Raw genomic sequence first — 11,351 nt, forward strand, 5'->3', positions numbered from 1 at the left:
TTTCCTGTGGTGCTTCATGCCCCTGCATGACAATGGAAGTCATTTGATCTGACTGTCACCAAATGAGCCTGTTGGCTAAAAGAGAAGCTAAGCTCTCGTTCCCCGAATCATTATGTAGGACACCTCTTTTGGGCACCGTTCAGTCATTTCACATTTGGACCTGAGATTTCTAAGTTCAACCTCTTTTATCATTCATCAAATTTTGAAACCCATCTATCTATCTATCTATCTATCTATCTATCTATCTATCTATCTATCTTCTATCTATCTATGATCTGTCATCTATCTATCTACTATCCATCTATCTACTATCTATTTATCTGTCTATCTATCTATCTATCTATCTATCTTTCAGAGACAGGATCTTGCTCTGTCACTCAGGCTGGAGTGCAGTGGTGCAATAGTAGCTCACTGCAGACTTAGCTTCCTGGGCTCAGGCAATTCTCCCACCTCAGCCTCCCAAGTAGCCAGACCACAAGTATGTCATATGATGCCTGGCCCCCAACAATTTATCTGGAAATTTTATTTGATGAACCTAACTACCTTGATTACATCTTTTAGATTTAAGCTGCAATCACTAGTTTGTGTTTAAGGAGTATATCTGTTCCTTGGGTTTGATGGGGCTCAGGACATGAAACCCCAAAATATGGCACCTTGGCATTTGAAAAAACAGTAGAAGCAAGAAGGCCACTCTGACTTTCCCTTACCTTTCTCCTCCAAAGTGGATCAAAAGACTCTGGTTTGGGAGGGGCCTTCATTATTTTGGGAGGAAAGGAACATTCTTATATCTGAAAACACAGTGACACAGAGAAGAATCTGAACCAACCGGCCTTGCTAAGTTCCCCCCAGTTTATTACCACTGGATTATACCCCTTCGTCCAATTATACTTCTCCACGACTGCCCACTTCTTCATCAAACCTAGGGTAAAAAGATATACAAATTTACCTGCATTGAAAGACAAAATTATAACAAATTTAGTTTAAAAATCTTAATTGGCTTTTATTTGCAATCCCAGAATCAGGCAGCATCTCATTCTATAAAATAGAGATGAGCAGGGGAGATTGGCTTTATAGACAAAAAAGGGCTGAGGAAAGCAAAAGTAGAACAAAAAGTAAATTGGTCATTTCAAAGTAACTTTTCTTGTAAAAGTTAAAGGGAAGAGGGCTTCCTTATAATGCCAGCTAAAACTGGCCTGTTTGGGGATTTGGCTCTTTTCTCTCTCTCTTCGGATTTCCTGAAAGTTCAGATAAACAACTTAGCTAGATGGCATGAAACTTTAGCATGAGTAACCCCATTTTGGTTTGGTTTGTTGGGCCTAGTGCAGGAGCTCAGTCTAAACCAATGGCCTCCTATCAATTTTTCAGAGAAGCACTGGTGTCTTGGGTCTACATTTCTGAAGGCTCTCCTGCCATGTAAAAGTTACATTAAATAAATCTGTATGCTTCTCTTGATAATCTGCCTTTAGTTATGGGGGGGGGGGGGGCTCAGCCATGAACCTAGTGATGGGAAAGAAGGATGTTCCCTATAGGTACCTCCCATTTTTCTTTGTAGGGCAGGAATTACTTTTCTGCTGGAATTACTTTATAGTGTAACTATTGGGCCTCAGAAAATGATACCCTAAAATGAAAACCCCAGAAGCAGCTTCAGAATCAAAAGTTTTTCTCTGACTTCTTTTCTCCTGTCTCTCAGTCCCATTCTCCCACAAGGTCAGCCATAGAAACTAGAATCCCTTTTCCCCAAGGCGGGTTATCAAAACCAGAATACCCTTCCCCAAAGTCAGCCATAAAACCTGAAAATATTACCGTAACTTCCCCCACATCCCTGTGTAAAAATTGGCCACAAAGAAATTTATCTGACTGCCTTGGTTGATTGTAAGTCACAAGACCCCCATTCCAAGGAGGGTCCTGCCCTGTGCTCAGCAAAAAGGAATGCTGGCCAGGCACAGGGCTCACGCCTGTAATCCCAGCACTTCGGGAGACCGAGGCGGGCAGATCACATGAGGTCAGGAGTTCAAGGCAGCCTGGCCAACATGGCAAAACCCCATCTCTACTAAAAATATAAAAATTAGCCAGGCGTGGTGGCACATGCCTGTAGTCCTAGTTACTCAGGAGGCTGAGGCAGGAGAATCACTTGAACCCGGGAGGCAGAGGTTGTAGTGGGCCGAGATCGTGCCACTGCACTCCAGTCTGGGCAACAGAATGAGATTCTGTCTCAAATGAAAAAAAAAGAAAAAGAAAAAGAAAAAGGAATGCTACACAGAGAGGCCAAAAAAAAATCTAAGCAGTCAGGACTTGCTGGACTTCCCTTCACTCTATTGGCCTTAGATCATACCCTTTTTGTTCACTTATATTTCTGCAGGCTGTTCCTGCTTTGTTGAACCTAAGCATAAAAAAACGCAATTGCCCTCGTATCTTTAGGTCTTCATTCTGAAGGTTCTTGTGTTGTGGAAAACTATGATCAAACATATTTGTATGCCTTATTTCCCCCATTTTCTGTGTTTTGTCAGTTTTGGTTTTCAGTGACTCATCAGAGGGCAAAGGGGACTTTTTCCCTTATCCCCCTCATAATCAATGCACTCAAGTATGTTCTAATGCAACCAAGAATACATTTGGAGAAAATTAATGCTATTGACGATTACTGAAAAGTGGCTCATGCCTGTAATCCCAGCACTTTGGGAGGCCGAGGTGGGAGGATCACCTGAGGTCAGGAGTTTGAGACCAGCCTGCCCAATATGGAGAAACCCTGGCTCTACTGAATATACAAAAATTAGCCAGGCATGGTGGCAATCCCAGCTACTCGGGAGGCTGAGGCAGGAGAATCGCTTGAACCCAGGAGGCAGAGGTTGCAGTGAGCTGAGATCATGCACTGTGTTCTACCCTGGGCGACAGAGCAAGACTCTGTCTCAAAAAAAAAAAAAAAGAAAAGAAAAGAAAAGAAAGTTGTTTCTTTGTGAAACAGAGGTACTATTAGAAAGCATTTTAATGTGCTTTCTGTTTGTACTTTGGGTATGCTACTTTATCCCTGCTCAGCCCAAGGTAAGGTACAGTTCTGGGGTAAGTAAATGGTATTTCCAAGGGAAATACCAAGGGAAACAAAAGTTAATAGTCAACTCCTGACATTCAAAATAGGTTTTTGCTGCCAAACAATAGATTTGAAACCAGGTTTGCCTAGAGAAGAGTCCCCAAATTAGCACATAGGAGAGAACAACAGAAAAGGTAAGGAAGAAGACACGTTGTCTTGATCACATATTTCCAGAACAGAGTCCAGAGAAAGGAGGGGTACCACTGGAGCTGAGGGGAATGCTGAGAGCTTGAGGCTTTTGCTCCATTTTAATGTTTGGAACCCTGGGAGGAGATCATCTTAAGGCTTGCTCCCTTGTGGACCTGGGGGAAAGCCACTTTGAAGTAGACTAGGAAACAGAGAGTGGGCCCGGATCTAATTTGCCTGAGTTGTTCTTGCTTCTGGAAGGTCATGGAAGCGACCTAGAATTTCTCTCCTGCTCATGGGGTTGGAGGTGGGGAGGGAGACACAGAAGGTGGCTGTTTCCGGATAGCAGGTCTTGGCCCAGGGCCCACGGTGGAGAGGAGCCAGAGGCCAAGGAGAACACTCAGGCTACGAGCTAACAGAGGATGGGCAGGCCTCCTGTGCCTCGGAGAGACAGGGAGGCCAGCTCAATGAGAAAGGAGCACCTGGCCAGGTGACAGTAATCTTTTATTTTTACCTGATAAAGGAAGATCGTAGCATAGTACCTGCGTGATCACATTTTCCTCAACAGCAGAACCCGGAAGGACAGGCTTCAAGAACTCGATGGTGGTTGCAGTGGTTGTTAGGATTGTAGATAATCTTGACTTTCTTCCTTCTGCTTCTCTTTTTCTGATATATATTTGTAATGACAAAGTGTTAATTTTATGAAAAGAAAAAGTAAAGCTATCTTAAAAAAAAAAAAAAAGAGAATCAGACTAGAGACATTACTCTGTAACTTTTTAATCTTTCAAAGCCATCCCTATAAGTTTGTAGACATATCTCTTTTTCTCATTTTATTTATTTATTTATTTATTTTGAAACAGAGTCTAACTCTGTCATCCAGGCTGGAGTGCAGTGGTACGATCACAGCTCACTGCAACCTCCCCTTCCTGGGCTCAAGCAGTTCTCACGTCTCAGCCTCTTGAGTAGCTGGGATTACAGGCATGTGCCACTATGCCCAGCTAATTTTTGTGTTTTTAATAGAGACTCGGTTTTGCTGTGTTGGCCAGGCTGGTCTCGAGCTCCTGACTTCAAGTGATCTGCCTGCCTTGGCCTCCCAAAGTGCTGGGATTACAGATATGAGCCAATATTTCTGGACTTTTTTTTTTTTCTAAAAAGCATGCATATACTTTTACACAAGTACAATCATAATTTTTGGTTCAGTCTCCTTTTTCCTTTCCTTTTGCCCTCTATTGTCCCCACCCTCCAGTTTCCTAGGAAAAGTGTTAGCCATCTGGCGTACTCTTTAGTACTTTTTTTCTATCTAACCATATGCCTTATGACCATATATGACTATGCATACAGACTTGCATACATCATATACTTGTATAAAAACATTTAGATTCACACATATGTAAACACATTTATAAGTGGGTATTTTGTTACATTACAAAGATGGGATCATACTATGAACTTATCTCTGCATCTTATCTTTTGTATTCACTATCACCTCCTAGAAATTCTCCAAGTCAACTGGCGTAACTCCTATTCATTTTTTTTGAATGGTTCTTTAATACTCTATGTTGTTGTCATTCATCCATCTGTAAGAGTTCCTAGCACTTCTTTTTTTTTTTTTTTTTTTTGAGACAGAGTCTCGCTCTGTCGCCCAGGCTGGAGTGCAGTGGCACAATCTCGGCTCACTGCAAGCTCCGCCTCCCGGGTTCACACCATTCTCCTGCCTCAGCCTCCTGAGTAGCTGGGACTACAGGCGCCCGCCACCGCGCCCGGCTAATTTTTTGTATTTTTAGTAGAAACGGGGTTTCACCGTGGTCTCGATCTCCTGACCTTGTGATCCGCCCGCCTCGGCCTCCCAAAGTGCTGGGATTACAGGCGTGAGCCACCGCGCCCGGCTATTATTGATTCTTGAAGATGGTGGCTGTTTGGCCACTATGATTTGAAAGCTTATGATATGTTCTATACTTTAAATAAGTATAGCATTTTTTTAGTTAATTTAATGATGTTAATACACCTAGATTTTTATCCACTTATTTCTAATGACATTCAAATATGCCTTTCTTTCTTTTCTTTTCTTTTCTAGAGACAAGTTCTTGTTCTCTATCCCAAGCTGGAGTGCAGTGGTGCAATCAGAGCTCACTGCAGCCTTGACCTCCTGGGCTCAAGTTGATCCTCCCACTCCAGCCTCCTGAGTAGTTAGGGCTACAGGCATGAGACACACACCTGGCTAATTTTAAAAAAAATTTTGTAGAGCCAGGATCTCGCTTTGTTGCCCAGGCTAATCTTGAACTCCTGGTCTCCAGCAATCCTCCCACTTCGGCCTCCCAAAGCTCTGCAGGGATTACAGTTGTGAGCCACTGCGTCCAGCCTCAAATATGTTTTTCTCTTCCAGGGCCAAGACAATACTCTTTGGTTAATACAAGCCCTAGAGCATAACAATGCAGGACAATTAATCAATAAATATTTGAGAATATCTATTATGTCAGATACAAACTTCTCTTTAATTAGTGGTTTGTCACAAAAGTCTTTAATAGGACTTGTGCAGTTTTCTGTGGAGAAACTAACAATGGGTCCAAATCAAGGAGGTGAGACTTTCATTTGAATTAACCAATTAGTAGAAAATGGGCTTGATCTTCAGAAGGCAATAAGGATTTTATGGTTTTACTAAAATTTTCATTGCAATTATTACATAGAGTGTTTTGCATTCAGGTATAGCCCATATCTGGTTTTTAGAGGTTAGTAAAAGAACAGCTTCCTATTGTTAATCTCTCTTTAACCTCTCTAGCAATTAGCTTATTTTCTAAAGATTTGAGTTATAGACCACCAATACTGAATTAAGATAACTCCTAGTTAGGCATGTAAGTCTAAATTTTAAAAAGATTTTATGCATCTATATCCTTATTTAAGTCTTATGACTTTTTTGGGTAATGAATCTCATCGTTTGACAACAGATGAAGATTACGCTTTTCATTTTAGTTTGCCAAGAGTTTTAGATCATGCTAACAAAGCCAATATTGCTTAGCTGAGCTAACTCTAATGACAGTTTATAAATCACTTCCTATCATTTTAACCACAGGAAGAAGAGGTTGTTAGCCTGTTATACTTGCTTTAAATGTCTAACTGTGGCTTCCATTATAAACAAAAATTATGAAACACACTCATCCACTGTCATGAACTTTTGACTGTTAAAAACAAGTACATAATAAAACCTTTTACTCTTAAGCTTAATTTTAAAACCAGGTGTGAGGGCAAAGAGTTTTGCTAATGTTGAACACAGGTCTTCAATCACAGGGACGATTTGTGGTGTGTGATGGATGAGGTTGATATATTTTTTTAAAAATTCTACTTTCTTCTTTGCAGGAAATAAAATCAGAATTACCCGAGAATCTGTCCCATGGTCTCTTGACTGTATCAGTCACTCGACAATGGATAGAAGTCACAGCATCTTTAACAGACAGTCAAGAGACTTAAACGGGGGGCAGTGAATTGCTGGGAAAGCTAACGGCTTGTCGAGAGTGGTAGGGTCCCTTTTGATTACAAGGCGTAATCACCACCTTTGCCTTCTGAATGTTTTGCTTCTCATTGCATCTCATCTCCGAGGATGACAGAGAAGGTGAAATGCAGGCAGCTGTGGTGAAAGATCTGGTGTGAGGGAGCGTTCTCCACCACCCACACATCCTTACCCAGTGTGGGCTGAGTTCCGGCTGGCTGCTTTTCCCAACCTCCAGGCTGACTCACTCTGGGCTTGTAACCTCGTCATAGCCTCTGTCTCTGCCTTATTTGTCCCACAGGCAGGGCTGGCCCCCTGGCTTACGAGTACCGGGAAGGCATCGTAGGCTTCGTAGGGTCTCCTAGTGCTAGAACTGGAAGAGATCTTTGCACATCCCCTCAGTCCCCTGGCTTTGCTGATGATGGAGTTGAAGCCCGAGAGAAGGTTTTGTGGTCAAGTCTAAGTGGGTTCAGATTTCCTATCTCCAAATATGTCGCTTTTTTTGAGTCTCACTCTGTCGCCCAGGCTGGAGTGCGGTAGCACAATCTCAGCTCACTGCATCCTCTGCCTCCCCGGTTCAAGAGATTCTCCCGCCTCAGCCTCTTGAGTAGCTGGGACCATGAGGCTTGCACCATCATGCCTGGCTAATTTTTGTATTTTTAGTAGAGACAGGGTTTCACCATGTTGGTCAGGCTGGTCTCGAACTCCTGACCTCAAGTGATCCACCTGCCTTGGCATCCCAAAGTGCTGGGATTACAGGCGTGAACCATGGCGCCTGGCCTACCAGATATGTCATTTCTACTGCACTAGGCTCGTTATACTTGTTCACAATTCTTCCTAATAGAGACTCATCCCTTTGGAATTACTAGAGTCCTGAGTCAAACACCCTTTTGGAGAGGCCAACCTGGGTGCGAAATTGTCAGACAACTATCTTATTAGAGAAGATGGCGATAAGTCAGGGTACTGAGGGTATGGAACCTTTGTTGAGCAAGATGACAAGATTTCCTCTGGGGCAGGAGGCTCTGGCCTGGGCTGCTGCTGCTGCAGGTGACTGGCTGAAGGGGCAAAATGGAAGCTGTCCTTTTGTCTACATCATGGTCTCCTCTGTGGCTTTCTTCCATCCAAGCCTGCCCTACTACCAGCACTTACCAGCTGCTTTCACAACGTGGAGTGCTAATCTGTGCATCTCAAGGATGTGTAGGGACCGTTGTGTCTCCGACTATGTTCATCTTTGAGCTTCTTGGCTGAGAGTTCCTCCATGGAGATGCCTTTGGATCATGAAAACTTCCAGCTGCATTTGCTGCTCAACTCCTTTTAGCCTCTGTTGTCCCCAAAATATTTTTGTTACCTAAAATGAAGGAAAATTGATTTCTAATTCTGGATGATGTCAAATTATGACAACTCCATCAGGGTTTAGGTAGGATTACATTTCCTTATAAATAGTATATATAGTTTAAATTCTGAATGGGCCTAAATGACTTCCTTATATATTTTTTCTTTACGTCAAAAAATCAGAAAGCAAGCTACATTTTACCGTGTTCTCTTGGAACTTTCTGAAGAAAACTCTACTAGTGTGGACTGCCAGGTACAAGTAGTGACTGAAATAAAGGAACTTTTGGAAACACAGAGCCTTTATAATAGAACTAGTGACTATGTTCAGTAAAAGAGGTAAGCACACCTTAGCTGTAGACAGCATCTGAGCTCCCCTTTCTGTAATGTCTTTCACTGATCCCCGCTCAGGCTGGAGAGACTCATGACCAAGATTCCAAGTGAGTCCTTTTTTTCTTTTAAACAAAGTCTGTCTCTGTTGCCCAGGCTGGAGTGCAGTGGCGCAACCTTGGCTCACTGCAACCTCTCCCTCCCAGACTCAAGCCATTCTCCTGCCTCAGCCTCTCGATAGCTGGAACTACAGGTGCACCCCAACATGCCTGGCTAATTTTCTTGTATTTTCGGTAGAGATGTGTTTTTGCCATGTTGGCCAGGCTGGTCTGGAACTCCTGATCTCAGGCGATCTGCCCACCTTGGCCTCCCAAAGTGCTGGAATTACAGGCATGAGCCACCATGCCCCCCCTAAGTGAATCTTAATTCAAGTTACTTAAACGTTATCCCAAATGGGTTTTATGAGATACCATAGGTTATTTTGTAAAAAAAAAAAAAAAAAAATACTAGGCATGATTTTTTTTTTGCCCTTTAAATTGTGTTTTAGGCCGGGCATGGTGGCTCACGTCTGTAATTCCAGCACTTTGGAAGGCCAACGCAGGCGGATCACAAGGTCAAGAGATCAAGACCATCCTGGCCAACATGGTGAAACCCCGTCTCTACTAAAAATACAAAAATTAGCTGCGCATGGTGGTGGCCCACCTATAGTCCCAGCTACTCGGAAGGCTGAGGCAGGAGAATCGCTTGAACCCCAGAAGCGGAGGTTGCAGTGAGCCGAGATCGCATCACTGTACTCCAGCCTAGTGACAGAGCAAGACTCTGTCTTAAAAAATAAAAAAATAAAAAATAAAAATAAATAAATAAAATAAGATAAGTTGTTTTTTAAAAGTAGATGAGGCCGGGTGTGGTGGCTCATACCCATAATCCCAGCACTTTGGGAGACTAAGGGGGAAGGATCACTTGAGCCCAGGAGTTCGAGATCAGCCTGGGCAATATGGCAAGAACTCATCTCTGCAAAGCATGTAAAAAAGTGACCTGGGTGTAGTGGCGTGTGCCTGTGGTCCCAGCTACTTGGGAGACTGAGGCAGGAGGATTGCCTGAGCCCCAGGGATTGAGACTGCAGTGAGTCGTGTTCATGCCACTGTACTCCAGCTTGGGGCGACAGAGTGAGACCCTGTCTCCAAAAAAAGAAAAAAAAAAAAAAAGATGTAAGAAATCTATTTAACACATAGAATGTTCCATCCATCAATGACACTGAGACAGGCTTTTACTGGCATACTGTCAAATGGGCATGAGTACTGTCTCGGACGACCAATGATCTATGCTGTGTACTGCATTCCTCAACTTCAATATATATTAGTCATGCTATTTCATGCACTTAGGATACTAAACAATTATATTACACTGTGTTATTATATATATGTTTTTAATCCACGGTTCCTGGCTTGCCACTCCCATCGTTTTTGTTATAATATGGGGGCACTTTAGTACTCAGTAGACCCCAGAAAACAGAATCTTTCTCTCTGATCTTCCCCTGCCCTCCTTTCACCTGCTTTATTTTTCTTCCCAAGGTAGAAATCTCCCACCTTTTTGTCTTGGAGCTGTCCATAAAGAAATTCCCTGACCTACCTTGTTTGATTATAGGTCCTAAGACCCTCCTTCTAAAGAGGGTTCTACTCCATACCCTGGAGGAAGGACTGCTGCACAGAGGGACCAGGAAGAATGTGAACAGACAGGCCTTGCGGGCTTTTCCTTCTCCGCCTATTCGTATTAGACCATACCCTTTTTGTCCAATGCTATTTCCGCACAATGGTCAATCATGCTTATTCAGGGAAGTCTCCATAGAAGGCCCAAGAGGACTGCTGAACGCACGGATGCTGACCAAGAACTGATCCATGTGCCGGGAGGGTGATGCCCCTCAGCTCCACAGGGACAGAAGCTCCTGTGCTTGGGACCCATCCAGACCTCATCCTGTGTGTCTCCATCTGCGTGTTTATTTGTATCCTTTAAGATACCCTTCATAATAAACTGGTAAACTTAAGTGTTTCCTTGAGTTGTGAGCCACTCTAAGAAGTTAAACCCCAAAAAGGGGAACCCCAACTTGAAGTCCTAAGTTCCAGAGGCCTGGACTTTGGATTGGTGGGAAAGAGGCGGTGGCCTTGTGGGACTGAGCCCTTAACCTGTGGGTTCCAAGGCTATCTCCAGGTAGATAGCGTCAGAATTGAATTGACTTGGGAGGACACCCAGCTGGTGCCTGCTGCAGAATTGGTTGGTTGCTTGGTGTGTGAAGGGAGCTCCCCCACATTTGGTCACAGAAGTCTGTGTTGTTGTTGAGTGAGAATAGAGAACACTTTGGGTGTGAGTTTTTCACACACATATGCAAACCTCCTTCCCAAGATCTATAGCTGACAGAGGAAGATTACATGAAAAGTGAGGTATTGTGAAACTCAAACTATATCGGATATAAATGAGCCAAAATAGGTATTTGATTTTGTTGTTGTTGTTGTTTGTTTTTTGAGATGGAGTCTTACTCTATTGCCCAGGCTGGAGTGCACTGGCACGATCTTGGCTCACTGCAACCTCTGCCTCCTGGGTTCAAGTGATTGTCCTGCCTTAGCCTCCCGAGTAGCTGGAATTACAGGCGTGCACCACCACACCTGGCTAATTTTTGTATTTTTAGTAGAGATGGGGATTTCACCGTGTTGGCCAGGCTGGTCTCGAACTCCTGACCTCAAGTGATCCACTTGCCTCAGCCTTCCAAAATGCTGGGATTACAGGCGTGAGCTACCAGGCCCAGCCAAAATAGGACTATTTTAAAGAGAATATTAATAGTCATAGTCTTTGATTTCTATAGAAATTACTCAACATAAACAATACATTTAAAAGCAGCCTAATTAATGATTACCCAATTATTGTAACACCAGAAGGTCGCATCTCTCCCTTTGCTACCGTGTACTTGTAGGAAATAGGATTTTTTCATATTGTTCTTTAGTGTTGTTGCTG

General features: G+C 43.2%; 1 protein-coding gene across 9 annotated transcripts in view; it reads left to right on the forward strand.

Moving 5' to 3' along the window:
• LOC144341382 (uncharacterized) overlaps positions 1-10,389 on the forward strand; it is a 59,931-nt gene extending 49,542 nt beyond the window's left edge. For 8 of the 9 annotated variants that reach the window (XR_013418273.1, XR_013418277.1, XR_013418272.1 and 5 more), the window contains 2 exons: positions 6,560-8,357; positions 9,993-10,389. Coding sequence is in view for 1 of the 9 variants with exons in the window: in XM_078004627.1 (XP_077860753.1) it covers positions 6,560-6,670 (111 nt within the window). In the remaining 8 variants the exon portion in view is untranslated. The remainder of the gene's footprint in view (positions 1-6,559; positions 8,358-9,992) is intronic. The other variant, XM_078004627.1, reaches the window with a different exon arrangement.
• Positions 10,390-11,351: the final 962 nt, after the last annotated feature.

The sequence above is a fragment of the Macaca mulatta genome, chromosome 6 (genome assembly GCF_049350105.2).
Source record: "Macaca mulatta isolate MMU2019108-1 chromosome 6, T2T-MMU8v2.0, whole genome shotgun sequence".
Lineage (NCBI taxonomy): Eukaryota > Metazoa > Chordata > Mammalia > Primates > Cercopithecidae > Macaca > Macaca mulatta.